Raw genomic sequence first — 18,880 nt, 5'->3', positions numbered from 1 at the left:
CATTAAGGTGCAGATTTCATCCTTATCTTTATTCTTTCAGAAGGAATTGGCTTCTCTCCCAGAAGTCCAGACTTTTGTAAAGGGAGTGCTGCACATCCAACCTCCTTTTGTGCCCCAGTGGCACCGTGGGACCTTAACGTTGTGTTACAGTTCCTTAAATCACACTGGTTTGAACCTCTTCAAACGGTTGAATTAAAATTTCTCACTTGGAAAGTGGTCATGTTGTTGGCCTTGGCATCTGCGAGGAGGGTGTCTGAATTGGCGGCTTTGTCTCACAATAGCCCCTATCTGATTTTCCATGAGGATCGAGCAGAGTTGAGGACTCGTCCTCAATTTCTACCTAAGGTGGTGTCGTCGTTTCATATGAACCAACCTATTGTGGTGCCTGTGGCTACGGGTGACTTGGAGGATTCCAAGTCCCTTGATGTAGTCAGGGCCTTAAAAATGTATGTAGCCAGGACGGCTCCGGTTAGGAAAACAGAGGCACTGTTTGTCCTGTATGCAGCCACCAAAGTTGGCACTCCTGCTTCTAAGCAGACTATTGCTCGCTGAATCTGTAACACGATTCAGCAGGCTCATTCTACGGCTGGATTGCAGTTACCAAATTCTGTAAAGGCCCATTCCACTAGGAAGGTGGGCTCTTCTTGGGCGGCTGCCCGAGGCGTCTCGGCATTACAGCTTTGCCGAGCAGCTACTTGGTCGGGGTCAAACACCTTTGCAAAATTCTATAAGTTTGATACCCTGGCTGATGAGGACCTCATGTTTGCTCAATCGGTGCTGCAGAGTCATCCGCACTCTCCCGCCCGGTCTGGAGCTTTGATATAATCCCCATGGTCCTTACGGAGTCCCCAGCATCCTCTAGAACGTAAGAGAAAATAAGATTTTAAACCTACCGGTAAATCTTTTTCTCCTAGTCCGTAGAGGATGCTGGGCGCCCGTCCCAGTGCAGACTATTTCTGCAAGGCTTGTATATAGTTGTTACATATAGGGTTATGTTACAGTTGAGATCAGTCTCTGGCTGATGCCGTTTTGTTCATGCTGTTAACTGGTTTGGTTTATTCCAGGTTGTACGGTGTGTATGGTGTGGGCTGGTATGTATCTCGCCCTTAGATTAACAAAAATCCTTTCCTCGTACTGTCCGTCTCCTCTGGGCACAGTATCTAACAGGATCTAACATGGTCCTTACGGAGTTCCCAGCATCCTCTACGGACTAGGAGAAAAGGATTTACCGGTAGGTTTAAAATCTTATTTTCACACTGACAAAAATCCCGGGATGATGCGCGTTCACATGCAAAATCCCGGGATAAAATTATCAGTGTAAAAGGGGTATTAGAGTTCACTGCAGATCTTTCTATTCCGTCCATTTAGTTTGCAAAAGTGCCATACATGCCTACTCTCCCAGAACTGCTGGGAGGCTGCTGATTCTATAGTGGCTCATGGTCCACTTGAAAGAATATTCAAGTCTCCTGGAGCCGGGCCCACATCCGCCTGCTGCTGCTCACTTCCCGAGTAAAGTGGGCAGTCTGAGCAGCCAATGACAATTTACACGAAATTGATCTTCTTTGAGCAATAAACCAATTGGCTCAGATGTAGGCATAATACTTTAACACTAATACCCTAACCCTCACAATTAATCCTAAACCCTTAAGGGCCCCATACACTAGAACGATAATGCCCGATTTCATCCAATTTCGGGCATTCGGCACGATATATCGGGTGAAATTGGGCATTTTGGATGTGTTTCCGATCCGATCCGCGTTCCCGTGAGGGTCGGATCGGCTCCCCTAGATCGTTAGTGCTGCACTCGTGATATGTCGGTTCCCGCAGGCATGGCTGGGATTGCATACGATATATCGCATGCAATATGTACCGAAACGCATGGAACCACTCTCGGGAGAGTTCAAGGGAAATCACCTCCGACTTCAGCCTCAGACATATCACTGTAGTGTATGAGGCCCTTAACACTAATACCCTAACCCTCACAATTAATCATACTACCCTAACACCGCAAACCTTACCCTTAATCCAAACCCTGATCCTAATACTCTAACACTAATACCCTAACGAAACCCCAATCCAACTTTAATAACGGCACTCTAAAAGGGCAGACTAATGGGCCAAATGGTTATCTGTCATCAAATTCTATGTTGACCAAGTTATTTACTTATTCTTGGTATATCTTTATAGCTGAGGCATTACAGCCCTTTACCGCTAATAAAGTACAGCATCAATATATATATGCTATATAGTTTGTAATATACATTTCCGGGGAGAGACAGCCCCCAATCTCAAAAAAGTGGAGAGAGATAAAGTAGCAACCAATTGGCTTCTAACGGAAATGTAACAGGTTGTGTTTGAAAAATGCCAAGGAGCTGATTGGTTGGTAGTTTATCTCTCTCTACTTTATCACTCTCCGAGGCTTAGTACATCTGCCCCTTGGCATCTTGTTACAAGTGAAGGATTGTGCAAAAGGCAGCGAGATGCTGCAAGACAACCTGCTTAAATCAAATAGAAAACTAAAGCTTGGGAGAAAGTTCACCCATCAGCAGAGCAATGATCCCAAGGACAAAGTAACACTGCTGTAGTTAAACAATAAAAAGGTAAATGTTTTTCAATGGCCAAGTCAATGATTACATCTCCATCAAACTGAGAATCTGTAGCACTATTTGAAAACCGCAATCCACTAGTGTTATCCAGCCAACCTGATCAATTGGGATGTATTCATGTGACTGGCGGTCACCTGACCTCCCCCAAACATCCTGCCCCCTCACTAACCTGATGGTCGGGATGCCGACCAACAGGGACTATTCCCACTTGTGGGTGTCCACGACACCCATAGAGTGGGAATAGAACCTGCAGGTCGCCACCGAGCCCACAAGGGGCTTACTGCACTCGCCCCCCCCCCCCACCCCGCCGGGATCCCGGCAGCAGAATCCGGTGGGGAAGGGGGGCGAGTGCAGCAAGCCGGTCAGCCATACCACACCCGATCAATCTAATGCAAGACTACAAGGTGCAAAAATTACTCCTAGGGGTAAATTTACTAAAATGGGAGTTCTATTTAAGATGGGATGTTGCACATAGCAACCAATCAGATTTTACTTCTCATTTATATAGCACTTTCTAGAAGATAATACCTGGAATCTGATTGGTTGCTATGGGCAACATCCCATCTTAAATAGAAGTCTTATTTTAGTAAATATACCCCCAAGTGTGCAAACCTAGTATAACATTACTCCAACAGACTTAAAGCTATTAATGCAGCAAAAGGTGGTTCTATAAAGTACTGGTATGCAGCTGTTGAATACTTCTGCAAGCAGCATTTTTCAGTGTTTTTTCCATCTAATTCACCAGACAAAAAATAAGATTTTACTCACCGGTAAATCTATTTCTCGTAGTCCGTAGTGGATGCTGGGACTCCGTAAGGACCATGGGGATTAGCGGCTCCGCAGGAGACTGGGCACAACTAAAGAAAGCTTTAGGACTACCTGGTATGCACTGGCTCCTCCCACTAAGACCCTCCTCCAGACCTCAGTTAGGATACTGTGCCCGGAAGAGCTGACACAATAAGGAAGGATTTTGAATCCCGGGTAAGACTCATACCAGCCACACCAATCACACCGTATAACTCGTGATACTATACCCAGTTAACAGTATGAAATATAACTGAGCCTCTCAACAGATGGCTCAACAATAACCCTTTAGTTAGGCAATAACCATAAACAAGTATTGCAGACAATCCGCACTTGGGATGGGCGCCCAGCATCCACTACGGACTACGAGAAATAGATTTACCGGTGAGTAAAATCTTATTTTCTCTGACGTCCTAAGTGGATGCTGGGACTCCGTAAGGACCATGGGGATTATACCAAAGCTCCCAAACGGGCGGGAGAGTGCGGATGACTCTGCAGCACCGAATGAGCAAACTCTAGGTCCTCCTCAGCCAGGGTATCAAACTTGTAGACTCTTACAAAAATGTTTTAACCCGAACAAGTAACAGCTCGGCAAAGTTGTAAAGCCGAGACCCCTCGGGCAGTCGCCCAAGAAGAGCCCACTTTCCTCGTGGAATGGGCTTTTATAGATTTAGGGTGCGGCAGTCCAGCCGCAGAATGTGCAAGTTGAATCGTGCTACAGATCCAGCGAGCAATCGTCTGCTTAGAAGCAGGAGCACCCGGCTTGTTGGGTGCATACAGGAGAAATAGCGAGTCAGTTTTCCTGACTCCAGCTGTCGTGGAAACATATACATTTCAGGGCCCTGACTACGTCCAGTAACTTGGAATCCTCCAAGTTCCAAGTAGCCGCAGGCACCACAATAGGTTGGTTCACACGAAAAACTGATACCACCTTAGGAAGGAATTGGGAACGAGTCCACAATTCCGCCTTATCCATATAAAATACAGATAAGGGCTTTTGTATGACAAAGCCGCCAATTCCGATACACGCCTGGCCGACGCCAAGGCCCACAGAATGACCACTTTCCACGTGAGGTGTTATAGCTCCACGGATTTAAGTGGCTCAACCCAATGCGACTTCAGGAAATCCAACACCACGTTGAGATCCCACGGTGCCACTGGAGGCACAAACGGGGGCTGACTATGCAGCACTCCCTTAACAAAAGTCTGAACTTCAGGCAGTGAAGCCAGTTCAATTTTGGAAGAAAATCGATAGAGCCGAAATCTGGACCTTAATGGAACCCAATTTTAGGCCCATAGTCACCTCTGACTGTAGGAAGTGCAGAAATCGACCTAGCTGAAATTTCTCCTTTGGGGCCTTCCTGGCCTCACAGTACGCAACATATTTCCGCCATATGCGGTGATAATGGTTTGCGTTCACTTCTTTCCTAGCTTTAAATAGCGTAGGGATAACTTCCTCCGGAATTCCCTTTTCCTTCAGGATCCGGCGTTCAACCGCCATGCCGTCAAACGCAGCCGCGGTACGTCTTGGAACAGACAGGCCCCCTGCTGCAGCAGGTCCTGTCTGAGCGGCAGAGGCCATGGGTCCTCTGAGATCATTTCTTGGAGTTCTGGTTACCAAGCTCTTCTTTGCCAACCCGGAACAATGAGTATAGTTCTTACTCCTCTCCTTCTTATTATTCTCATTACCCTGGGTAAGAGAGGCAGAGAAGGGAACACATACACCGACTGGTACACCCACGGTGTTACCAGAGCGTCCACAGCTATCGCCTGAGGGTCCTTGACCTGGCGCAATATCTTTGTAACTTTTAGTTGAGGCGGGACGCCATCATGTCCACCTGTGGCCTTTCCCAACGGTGTACAATCATTTGGAAGACTTCTGGATGAAGTCCCCACTCTCCCGGGTGGAGGTCGTGTCTTCTGAGAAAGTCTGCTTCTCAGTTGTCCACTCCGGGAATAAACACTGCTGACAGTGCTAACACATGATTTTCCGCCCATCGGAGAATCCTTGTGGCTTCTGCCATCGCCATCCTGCTTCTTGTGCCGCCCTGACGGTTTACATGAGCGACCGCCGTGATGTTGTCTGACTGGATCAGCACCGGCCGGTGTTGAAGCAGGGGTCTAGCCTGACTTAGGGCATTGTAAATGGCCCTTAGTTCCAGAATATTTATGTGCAGGGAAGTCTCCTGACTTTTCCATAGCCTTGGAAGTTTCTTCCCTGTGTGACTGCCCCCCAGCCTCGAAGGCTGGCATCCGTGGTCACCAGGACCCAGTCCTGTATGCCGAATCTGCGGCCCCCTAGAAGATGAGCACTCTGCAGCCACCACAACAGCGTCACCCTGGCCCTTGGAGACAGGGTTATCCGCCGATGCATCTGAAGATGCGACCCGGACCACTTGTCCAACAGATCCCACTGGAAAATCCTTGCATGGGACCTGGCGAATGGAATTTCTTCGTAAGAAGCTACCATCTTTCCCAGGGCTCGCGGGCATTGATGCACGGACACCTGTATACGTATTAGGAGGTCTCTGTCTAGAGACGACAACTCCTTGGACTTCTCCTCCGGGAGAAACCCTTTTTATCCTGTTCTGTGTCCAGAACCATACCCAGGAACAGTAGACGCGTCGTAGGAACCAGCTGCGACTTTGGAATATTCAGAATCCAGCCGTGCTGTTGTAGCACTTCCCGAGATAGTGCTACTCCGACGAACAACTGCTCCCTGGACCTCGCCTTTACAAGAAGATCGTCCAAGTACGGGATAATTATTTCGGCCATTACCTTGGTAAATACCTCGGTGCCGGGGACAGACCAACGGCAACGTCTGGAATTGGTAATGACAATCCTGTACCACAATTTTGAGGTACTCCTGGTGAAGAGGGTAAATAGGGACATGCAGGTAAGCATCCTTGATGTCCAATGATACCATGAAATTCTCCAGGCTTGCAATAATCGCACTGAGCGATTCCATTTTGAACTTGAACCTTCGTATATAAGTGTTGAAGGCTTTCAATTTTAGAATGGGTCTCACCGAACCGTCTGGTTTCGGTACCACAACATTTTGGAATAGTAACCCCGGCCTTGTTGAAGGAGGGGTACCTTGATTTCACCTGCTGGAAGTACAGCTTGTGAATTGCCGCCAGTACTACCTTTCTCCGAGGGCAGCAGGCAAGGCAGATGTGAGGTAACGGCGAGGGGGAGTCGCCTCGAACTCCAGCCTGTATCCCTGTGATACTATTTGCAGAACCTAGGGATCCACCTGTGGGCAAGCCCACTGGTCCCTGAAGTTCCCGAGACGCGCCCCTACCGCACCTGTCTCCACATGTGGAGCCCCAGCGTCATGCGGTGGACTCAGAGGAAGCGGGGGAAGATTTTTGATCCTGGGAACTGGCTGCTGGTGCAGCTTTTTCCTTCTTCCCTTGTCTCTGTGCAGAAAGGAAGCGCCTTTGACCCGCTTGCTTTTCTGAAGCCGAAAGGACTGTACCTGAAAATACGGTGCTTTCTTAGGCTGTGAGGAAACCTGAGGTAAAAAAATTTCTTCCCAGCTGTTGCTGTGGATACGAGGTCCCAGAGACCATCCCCAAACAGTTCCTCACCCTTATAAGGCAGAATCTCCATGTGCCTTTTACAGGCAGCATCACCTGTCCACTGCCGGGTTTCTAATACCCTCCTGGCAGAATGGACATTGCATTAATTCTGGATGCCAGCCGGCAAATATCCCTCTGTGCATCCTTTATATATAAGACGACGTCTTTAATATGCTCTATGTTAGCAAATATTATCCCTGTCTTAGAGTATTAATATTATCTGACAGGGTATCAGACCACGCTGCAGCAGCACTATTTATGCTGAGGCAATTGCAGGTCTCAGTATATAACCTGAGTGTGTATATACAGACTTCAGGATAGCCTCCTGCTTTTTATCAGCAGGCTCCTTCAAGGTGGCCGTATCCTAAGACGGCAGTGCCACCTTTTTTGACAAACGTGTGAGCGCCTTATCCACCCTAAGGGATATCTCCCAACGTGACCTATCCTCTGGCGGGAAAGGGTACGCCATCAGTAACTTTTTAGAAATTACCAGTTTCTTATCGGGGGAACCCACGCTTCTTTACACACTTCATTCATTCATCTGATGGGGGAACAAAACACTGGCTGCTTTTTCTCCCCAAAAATAAAACCCCTTTTATGTGGTACTTGGGTTCATGTCAGAAATGCGTAACACATTTTTCATTGCCGAGATCATGTAACGGATGTTCCTAGTAGATTGTGTATATGTCTCAACCTCGTCGACACTGGAGTCAGACTCCGTGTCGACATCTGTGTCTGCTATCTGAGGTAACGGGCGTTTTTTGAGCCCCTGATGGCCTTTGAGACGCCTGGGCAGGCGCGGGCTGAGAAGCCGGCTGTCCCACAGCTGTTACGTCATCCAGCCTTTTATTTAAGGAGTTGACATTGTCGGTTAATACCTTCCACCTATCCATCCACTCTGGTGTCGGCCCCACAGGGGGCGACATCCCATTTATCGGCATCTGCTCCGAATCCATGTAACCTTCCTCATCCAACATGTCGACACAGCCGTACCGACACACCGCACACACACAGGGAATGCTCTGACTGAGGACAGGACCCCACAAAGTCCTTTGGGGAGACAGAGAGAGAGTATGCCAGCACACACCAGAGCGCTATATAATGCAGGGATTAACACTACAACTGAGTGATTTTTCCCCCAATAGCTGCTTGTATACATATATTGCGTCTAAATTTAGTGCCCCCCCTCTCTTTTTAACCCTTTGAGCCTGAAAACTACAGGGGAGAGCCTGGGGAGCTGTCTTCCAGCTGCACTGTGAAGAAAAAATGGCGCCAGTGTGCTGAGGGAGAAGCCCCGCCCCTTTTTCGGCGGACTTTTCTCCCGCTTTTTTATGGATTCTGGCAGGGGTAATTTATCACATATATAGCCCTGGGACTATATATTGTGATGATTTGCCAGCCAAGGTGTCTTAAGGTGGGTACACACTATTAGATATATCTGCAGATCAATTGATCTGCAGATATATCTATGTACGGATCGGGCAGTGTGCTGTGCATACACACAGCCCGATCCGTCGGGGGACTGACGTCATGAACTGGGCGGGCGCGAGCGCCCGCCCAGTTCACCTGTCAATCACCGCCGGCCGCCGCAGCATGTGTACGGGCGGTCGCACGACCGCCCCGTACACACACAGCGACGGGCCAATATATTGTTAGATATATTGGCTGTCGGCTGTGCTGCGCGGCCGACGCGATACGTCCGTGAACGACGGAGTTCACAGAAGTATCGCCCGTACACACTGGCCGACGGTCCCGCGATGTATCGGCCGTTCAAGAGAACGGCCGATACATCGACCAGTGTGTACGGGCCTTTATATTGCCCTCAGGGCGCCCCCCCCAGCGCCCTGCACCCATCAGTGACCGGAGTGTGAGGTGTACATGAGGAGCAATGGCGTACAGCTGCAGTGCTGTGCGCTACCTTGGTGAAGACCGAAGTCTTCTGCCGCCGATTTTCCGGACTCTTCATGCTTCTGGCTCTGTAAGGGGGACGGCGGCGCGGCTCCGGGAACGAACACCAAGGTCGGGTCCTGCGGTCGATCCCTCTGGAGCTAATGGTGTCCAGTAGCCTAAGAAGCCCAAACTACCACCTGTTAGGTAGGTTCGCTTCTTCTCCCCTTAGTCCCTCGCTGCAGTGAGTCTGTTGCCAGCAGATCTCACTGTAAAATAAAAAACCTAAATATACTTTCTTTCTAGGAGCTCAGGAGAGCCCCTAGTGTGCATCCAGCTCAGCCGGGCACAAGAATCTAACTGAGGTCTGGAGGAGGGTCGTAGTGGGAGGAGCCAGTGCACACCAGGTAGTCCTAAAGCTTTCTTTAGTTGTGCCCAGTCTCCTGCGGAGCCGCTAATCCCCATGGTCCTTACGGAGTCCCAGCATCCACTTAGGACGTCAGAGAAACAAGTGTTAAGAGTTTGAAAATGTACTTTAACCCCTTTGCTGCTGATGGTTCTCACACCCTTGTGCGGAGGGACTGTTTTTTTTTTCACACTTGTGCTTGTCACGTAACATCAATATCACAGATTTTTTTTTTTATGTGGTACCCACACAAATTATAACTTTCTTTTATTTTTTAGAAGACTTTGTATGTTCAGAAAATACCATTAATTAAAAAAAAACAAACACAAAATGACCACAAAAGTGTTTCTTATACCACTTCCCACTGAGTGGAGAACCCCGACTAGTGCCGGGGCAAGCCTCGATGTGAAAGGGTCATGCCTAAAAGGCTGCTGGTTGGCGGGCTCAGGAGCGCTTGGAGATGACGTCATCTGCAAGCATTCTGTGTGAATAGCTTCTACCCAAAGAATAACCCAGGTCTGGGCAGAAGTCTGAAAGGGTAAATACATCCAAAGCCCCGGTTCCAACCCGTGTTTAGAATCCAGAGTCGGTCACGGGTCGGAGCTGGGGCTTCTATCTGAGAGGGAACCAAAAGGTGTTTTTTTTCCCCCCCATCTTATAAATACCACATAGAAATACTCTGTGGTTCTCGTTTACCAAAAAATCCACTTTTCCAAAATAGTTAGGCAGAAATCCATATGTATTAGTTTTGACAGAAAAAAAATCTGCAATGAAATGAAAACGCTCTCTCTTTAGATTACTGATGTCTCAATTTAAATGCTTACGGAAGAATACGACAGCCCAACAAGGCTTTACCTTTTAAAAACTAGACAACCCATCATATTGAATGAGGGACCACTTTTTTATTTGACACAAGGTGGGTAGATATGGGCTTCAGTTCCACCCATCAGTGGAAAACTATTTTTTGTGTACTGTTTTAGTTATTAACTGGTGATCACAAGAAATAACCACTAAGGGGGCACACTGTTTCAAAGCGGAGAATCCCCTTTCAAGACAGCATGCCCCCTAGGTGTGTGTGAGCCAGTATGAGGTATATGAGGCACAGTGTGTCCTTCTCCCATCTATGGAAAACTATTTTGCCTCCATGGCGCTGGGTGAAATTGTAATAGCTGCTAAGGGGGATTTATAATTTGAAAATCGATTAGAGGTTAACCTCTGCCTGCGTAGCCTGGCGCCTTTTTTTTCTCGGAGCGGGGTGTGGAGTCACACAGCCACCCCAAAAATGCTCCCGATACGCCACCGTTTTGCCCACCCTGCAACGCCACCAGCCACTGTGCACAGACCCTCTGGATGCAGCCGCTGCGTTCGGCTATAAATAGACCCTTTTGCCCATATACAGAGAATGTCTGTTTTACGCAGCGCAGGGAAATATTGTCTGGTGATCACAAGATAATAGCTAATAGTGGGTCACATCATTTGAAAGTTGTGACTCCCCGGTTTCAAATATGGGTGCCCACCGGTTGCAGCTGTCAATATAGTGCCCTTTTCCCACATATATTGAAGACATAAGTTTTCCGTAACCTAGGGCTTCACTGTAATGTAGTCCGATCCCTAATGTAAAGTATTCCGATCTTTCAAATAAGGGCACCACCATCTTTTTAGGTGGTGGGGTTGGGGAGTTAAAGTCGACTCCCACCCACTATTTTCACTCATTTTATTCATCATATTGCGTGAGAAAGGGTTAAGCGTTACCTGTAACTTTGCATCTTTCAAATAAATCTTTGAGTTTATGCACTTTTTTGGACTGGATTGCCATAAATTAATATTATTGATATTTTCTGGCAGTCAGCTTGATATTTGAATACTAATACAGGAGAGTACACTTTGCCAAGATATATATCTATAGCTAAACACACACATTTATTAAACAGGAGACCTCCAGCAAAACAAAAGTTGTAGCACAGACTGGGGGAAAAAGAATGACAGTAGTAAAATCACCATCGCCACCTTGTGGCAACACTGAGAGCATTGAATCCAACCATAATGTACAGCTTGTAAGTCAGGGTTATTTATCTATTAAGACCCTAATTCTATATGTCCAGAATTGCTATAGGACAGTCCCCTTTCATCCACACTAGGAACCTTTAACTAAGCTCTCAAAATTAAAAGTAAAATGGGCTCCTAAAAGTTTCTGTATTATTTCATTTAACTTATGACCTGGGAAAACTTAAGGCGTGTCTGTATATGTGTAGGTATGCGCGCACACACACTGTAGGCTCCCAGACAAGTCCTGCCAGCCTTACATATAATGAAGGAGTCTTATCTTACATACACATGACATCCATGTAGCCAATGTAGATTTGGAAAGGGGAGTACATACGGAGAGATTATCTAGAGATTATCTAGAGATACTAGATTGCTTAGAAATTAAGCATGGATCTCTCAGTGTGTATGCCCATAGCAATAGCGATGCGCGGCCCTGCACGTCGCTATCGCCGGTTCTAGATTGTGCCTGCATGCAGGCACAATCTAGTCAGGTCGCTCACTTAACTGCTGTGTGAAGTGAGCAGCGCCCCGTCGTCGTCCCCCTCCGCCTAGCACACATTTCGCTGTGCTGAGTAGGGGGAGAGATGTGTGCTAGATCGCTCAGCACACATCTCTTCCGTGTGTACCCCCCTGAAAGGTCGGTAGCTGGCTGGAGGGAGCTTCTCATGAATAGCAGTAGGCTCAGGCATCAAGTTATCATATGAAACTACTACACGTTTTATATATATATATATAGATATATATAGAGAGAGAGAGAGAGAGAGAGAGAGAGAGAGAGAGAGAGAGAGAGAGAGAGAGAGAGAGAGAATGGGGGTTATTCAGAGATGGATGTAGATCTTGCTTCCTGCTGCCCACCATGTGTGTGGTGCTGCCCTGCAATGCGTTTGCAATTTAACTGTGAACAGATTGATTAGAGGTTGACCCCTGGCTGCGCTGGAAGGCGGTCCGATGCCATTTTCTTCTTGGAGCAGCTGCATGTGACGTCACGCAGCCGCCCCATGAACGCTCCCGAAACGTCACGCTGACAACCCCCAATGGGATTCGTCCGCATGGTGAAGGGTAGCGCACTATTGAGGCTGGGTGTTCGCAGACCCCCTGGAAGCACATGCGTGACTGTATCCATGTTTGAATAGACCTCACTGTTACTAAGACACTCACATTATACAATGTTTATTTTTTTATGCAAAGAAGGAAAAGAAAACTCTTATAATGAGAGAATTATATAATACACTGCAGAACAGAGAGTACGCTCTGGAACAGGAATTCCACAGTCCAAACAAGTATTACTGGGTGCAACTAACACTTTCCCACGCTTGCACTGCACACTGTGCAGTGCTGTAATCCCAGGAGATGTAACACAAACCCGCAGTAATAACATAGGACATGTGAAAGTGTGGATGTACTCTCCCTTATAAAATGCTCCTGTGGGAAGGCTCCAGTAGGCAGACTGGGAGAACATGAATGTGCTAGGTACACACTTTAACAATCATACCTCCAAAACACAATCATTATCTCTCAAAACCATTTTCTGAGGAGACTGTGCCTGCAGGAGTAGATGGTAGTGCAGGAGTAGATGGTAGTGCATTCGCATTTCCAGGTTTGCCAGACATTGTACCATCTTGACTCAAAAGCTTTAGGACTTCCATAAAACCAGATCAGTAGAACCGACCATTTGCCTTAAGATAAAGCATGATCTTGGGCACGTAGACAATACTGCACCAAGAGGTTGTGAATCTTATTAACTGTGAGCTGGGTACACACCTTTACATTCACTCTGCTGATTGGGTTACATGCTCCTGACTAGCCGAGTAGTATGTACCAGCTTGACCCCGTACAGGGTGCTCTTCAGTATGCCGGCTGTCGGGATCCCGGCGCACAGTATACCGACGCCGGGATCCCGACAGCCGGCATACCAACACTTATTCTCCCTCGTGGGGGTCCACGACCCCCCTGGAGGGAGAATAAAATAGTGTGGCCACCGTGCCCGCAGCGCGGCGAGCCCGCAAGGGGCTCATTTGCGCTCGACACACTGTCGGTAAGCCGGCGGTCGGCCTCCCGGCGCCGGTATGCTGGTCCCTGGGAGCCCGACCGCCGGCATCCCATACCAACCCCCCCCCCCCCCCCCGTACATACTGTGCTAGAAATCACTGTGTGTAAAGGCTTCTATGGGATAGGGAGGTCAGACCGACAAGTTTTAAACAGCACATAAGAGGTTTCCCCCTCCAATTCTAACCATTGCAGGAGCGTTTTAAGCTGACCCGTATTCACACCTATCCAAGCGTCGGCCCATTCACCCAATATAGGTGTGAAACCAGCTTTAACAGGAGACTATAGTTACTGCACACCTACAATGGTAAAAACTACAGGAACTTAAGGCCTAATTCACCATGTATCGTAGATGTGCGCAAAAACGCACATCAACGATCCATTACCGTGACATGCGGGGGGACGCCCAGCACAGGGCAACCCCACCTGTGCAAACATGTGAAAGCATCGCACGGCGGCGAAGGCAGACAGCTACCCGCCATGTTTCAGGTCCCAGTGGCTGCATGTGATGTCACGCAGCTGCCGCAGCCCGCCCTGCAAATGGTCCGCACAAGCCGGCACCCCGGAAACGCTCCTGCAAAGGCCCCTCCCCGCCTCGCGAACGCCTCTGCCTGTCAATAAGGCAGAGGCGTTCGCAGATGTGAGATGACGTCGCACACGCACACTTCACAGGGCTTCAGCATGCGGACACTGCCACAGCAGTGTTCCTTGCTGAATTAGACCCTTAGTCCCTCTCTGAAAGGATTTTACAAAGTTCTGCCCCAGAGCAAATCACAGTGGTTACATTAATTAAACACATTTCCCAAAAGCTTAGTTTCGCCTATCCAGTGATTTTAGCCAATTAACTGACAAATTTTCTTTCCAAACCCAAGGCAGAATTTTTTCTTTATGAGTGAATTAGGTGAAGAACATGCATGTAAACTTATCCAAAATGATTTTAGTTAAAAAAGAAAAAGAAAACTTTTTTGGTTTTTGGATATTTGTAAAAAACAAAAAACAGTTGTCGAACATCAGAACATCGGTAGAAACCATCGTAACAGCGGAAACATTGTGATTTTCATTTTTACAGCCTTGCAACCACCAGGTACAGACTCGGGGCGCTGGGGGGGGGGGGGGGGGGGTTAATTAACATTTTCCCAGTGCTGCCATTGTCTGCAGCCACCAGGTGGGGGGTCCTACTGTGCTGACCAACCAGCAGTGATTGGCAGCACGGAAAACAGTGGGGGAGGGTGCAGGCAGGCAGAGAGACCGGACTCTGAGAACGGCAGCTGTAGGAAGTTTCTCTTCCCTGCAACTGCACACACTGTCTAGCTGACTGGTTGCATTCTATGTGACCAGATCAGATAAAGGTACTTGCTGGTGTGGTCACATCTGCTGTGACCATGCCAGGTAAGAGGTTAAGGAAATAGAAAAGGCATACCATGGACGGAATTACATCTGTAATCCTAATTATATTCTGCAGACCAAAATAAATCAAATTCTCTGGAGATATGTAAAATCATTAGAGAATTGTCTAATGAGGAAAACTGACAAACACAAAGTTGCAAAGTAACATTGATCTCAGGAATAGTAATAATAATAATTAGTATTTTTACTTATATAGCGCTCTCTTTCTACAACAGAAATCAATTATAGTAGGGGCTTGATATGATTTGGACCACATGCATGTTAAAATGCAAATGAATGCATACAACCCACATTGTGTTGATGTATACTCTTGTTATGCGTTTACAATAGTCATGAGTCTTATTCAAGTCAAATTATCTTATCAATATGTAAACATTGCATTTACCCTGTACTCTCACTCTGACGTAGGTTTACAACTGCACAGTCAGGTACAAACACTGGATGCTGGCATATTTATTAATATTATAACCAGGTATCTATATATTGCAGTCATATTCCTTACCTCTTTACAGAGAACATTTGAACATTCACATTAGTCACTGCCCCAGTGGAGCCCTACCACATGCATACAGCACACCCACTAGGGTTTATTTATGTCACAAGCCAGGAAGAATACTCAAACTCCACTCAGTTAGGGCCATGGTAGGAATTGAACTCAGGACCTCAGTGCTGTGAGGCAGTAATGCTAACCATTACACCATCCGTGCTGCATATGGGCGGTGTTGTTATAGTCAGGTACAGGCACTGACTGATTGTATATGGGCAGTGCTGCTATAGTCAGGTACACGTAGTGACTGCTGGTATGTGGGAACCATTACTACAAGCCAGATATGGGCAGTGGCAGCTGGTATGTGGGCACACTGCTATAGTCAGGTACAGACACTGGCTACTGGTATATCAGAAATTCACTAGTGCTGGACATCTGGGCTCTCTTAGACTGTACGCTCCTCATGTATTCATATTTAGCATGTCCTTTATCTGTAATTAATCACTGTAATCCGGCTTGTTTGTTCCTGAAGTTATTCTTGCATTACAGGAACATATTACCCAGCAATTATTGGGGATCCGATCTCTAGGTCGACAGTAACTAGGTCGACACTATCTAGGTGGACCACTATTGGTTGATAGTAACTAGGTCGACAGGGTCTCTAGGTCGACATGTTCTAGGTCGACAGGCCAAAAGGTCGACATTACTTTTTCACAATTTTTTTCTTTTTTTGAACCTTTTCATACTTAATGGTCCACGTGGACTACGATTGGAACGATAACCTGTTCCGAGCAAAGCAAGGCACCTTGCCCGAAGCATGGCGAGCGAAACGAGCCATGCGAGGGGACACAGTGCACTAATTGGGGTTCCCGGTCACTCTACGAAGAAAACGACACCAAAATGACATAAAAAACTCATGTCGACCTTTTGACCTAGACCATGTCGACCTAGTTACTGTCGACCAATAGTGGTCGACCTAGTTACTATCTACCTTCCATACCACACCCCAATTATTGAGCTTCTGTCATTAACGCCACTGCAGACACATTTTGCAAAGAACAATAAGCAAATAGTCGCCCAACTCGCTTTATAGTGTCAACTAAAAAGATATATGTAGACATTTGATATCATTTGTGCCGTTCATGCCCAATTCCTAATGCGAGCATGTGATGCAGAAAATATATAACAAATCTTACCTAATAATATATCAAGGAATCGCTGTATAAACAAAACAAATTTATTTTTGTTTATAGAGTTATTTATGAAGTCAACTAACATGTACTCAATCTAGCAGGGGTGGACATTAAGCAGACCTCCGGCTGCTTTGGGACTATATATCCCAGCCAGCACGACCACAGTTTTGCTATCAAGGCATGCTAAAACTGTGGTAGGACAAGCTGGGTTGTATAGTTCAACAGCAGCTGGAATGCCGCTTATTGCCCACCCCTACAATATACTGTTTCTAGGGAGTAGCTCCACCTAATCTGTCCTTCGAGTGCTTGGACTGCCTGTTGTATAAATGACCATAATCTCAGTGTGGCTATTAGTAACATAACCCTAGGCAGAGCCAGCCAATCATGCTATTTTGTGATATTTTTTCATTATTATTTTTTATTATATGGCGCCACCAAGTGTATGTAGCGCTGTACAGGGGAGCAAAAAACCCCAAAACAAATGGTAAAATAATTAGACAACAGTTGCATTCAATGACCACGTGCACTAGGAATTGAGGACAGAAAGGATCAGTGTTGCTGACTTTGACTAGAGGGCAGATTTATTAAGCTCGGTGAAGTGATAAAGTGGAAGGTGATAAAGTACCAGCCAATCAGATCCCAACTGTCATTTTTCAAACCCAGCCTGTGACATGGCAGTTAGGATCTGATTGGCTGGTCCTTTATCACTTCACCGAGCTTAATACATCTGCCCCCCAGGTCTCACTGGAGATAACGATAGTGCAAGATGAGAGCAACGAGGGCGGAGGGCCTGCTCGTGATTACAGTTTAGTGGGGGGGGGGGGGGGGGGGTGACACTGGGAGGTGAATCTGGGAATGCATAAGGAGGGAGGGCTGAGGGCGTCAGAAGTGTGTGTGAGGAGGGCTGATAGGCTTTACTTAACAGGTGCATTTTCAGGACACGTTTGAAGCCATACCGGCTGGTAGGCAGTCTGATATTGTGGGGGAGTGAGCTCCAGGTAAGGGGTGCAGCACAGAAGATGTAATGATGTGGGAATGGGAGCAATGTGCAATCAGGTGTGGTCAGGACTGTAAGAAAGGGAGGAGCGGGGGAATGCTATGGCTGAGTGCTTTCTATTCCATCACAGGTAAGGATAATCATGTCAATGTGTATTTCACAGAAATATGTCCTATAATTATGTTTTAAACAACTCACAAAAACATCTAATGGTTTCCACAAAGACTGACAATTCAGAACAATATCCCATTAAGTAGGTGCAAGTTACAGATGCTAGATACAGATAATGTAACCAGCTGGTAGATAATGACACACACACACACACACACACACACACACACACACACCAAGCCATCACCATTACCTGGTTTGATCTTCATGACCACAGTCTTTCTGTTCTGGTCTCTCATTTGCTTAATATCCAGCAGGTCATGTGGATTGCCATTATGACGAGGCCAGCAATACACAAAGATCCGCGAGCCACTGCTGCCACAGTCTACCACCACGCCATAGTTAAGGTTGGGGTTGTTGGTGTCAGTGGCCTCCATATCAGTAACACGAGCCAGGTACCTGAGGAGAACAAACCAGAGTCACAACTTTCCTACACTAATGAGAGCCTGAAGCAGGTCCGAAGGTCATGTGACATAGACTGCTTCTATTATATCCATCTGCAGGATAATTATTATTTTACTAGTACACACTCTATTAAATAAGTGCATTTTATTGTTTAAAAAGACATTAAAGACTAAATAATGATACTGTATACACTAATCAATTTGGTCCCTGTCTTTTCTTATTAGACTCAGAATTATCATCACCTGCCTGCAGTTTTTTTTTGTATTACTAAGAACCAGAAGCATTACAGCTGAATATTGTGCTAGATGCGAGGTTGTACAATATTACAGATAAAAAGGACAAGACTACAGCAGACTTTGCAGCTGCACAGAGATTATGCACAGTTCATCCTGTACCCCAGACTTCAGGGGCGAGAGAATGACTTGACACCTCCAGTTTGCAGGGTAATATAATGTGTGGCACAATATAAAGTATCCAGATAAAAAAAATAATAGGATTTTAATTATTTACTGGTAAATCCTTTTCTCGTAGTCCGTAGGGGATACTGGAAATCTATTTAGTACCATAGGTTATAGATGGGTCCACTAGGAGCCATGGGCACTTTAAGAAATTGATAGTGTGCTCTGGCTCCTCCCTCTATGCCCCTCCTACCAGACTCAGACTAGGAAACTGTGCCTGAGGAGACGGACATACTTTGAGAGAAGGATAGATAAGGAAAGTGGTGAGAATACGAACCAGCACACACACAGAACAAGAAGAAAGCCATGTAAACTGAAACAGGTACAGCAACAGCTGACAAACTAGAATACTTAATCAAGTAATAGTGCAGGAAGAACGAAGC

At 46.7% G+C, this 18,880-nt stretch overlaps 1 protein-coding gene across 3 annotated transcripts in view; it reads right to left on the bottom strand.

Annotated features, from left to right (window-relative positions):
• The window catches only part of ENTPD4 (ectonucleoside triphosphate diphosphohydrolase 4), a 114,704-nt gene that overhangs the window by 52,163 nt on the left and 43,661 nt on the right, over window positions 1–18,880 (bottom strand). For all 3 annotated transcript variants that reach the window (XM_063931876.1, XM_063931875.1, XM_063931874.1), the window contains exon 4: window positions 17,828–18,033. In XM_063931876.1, coding sequence (XP_063787946.1) covers window positions 17,828–18,033 — 206 coding nt within the window. The remainder of the gene's footprint in view (window positions 1–17,827; window positions 18,034–18,880) is intronic.

This window comes from Pseudophryne corroboree, chromosome 6 (assembly GCF_028390025.1).
Source record: "Pseudophryne corroboree isolate aPseCor3 chromosome 6, aPseCor3.hap2, whole genome shotgun sequence".
NCBI lineage: Eukaryota > Metazoa > Chordata > Amphibia > Anura > Myobatrachidae > Pseudophryne > Pseudophryne corroboree.
The sequence above is the reverse complement of the archived record's forward strand: the minus strand, read 5'-3'. Positions and strand labels throughout refer to the sequence as shown.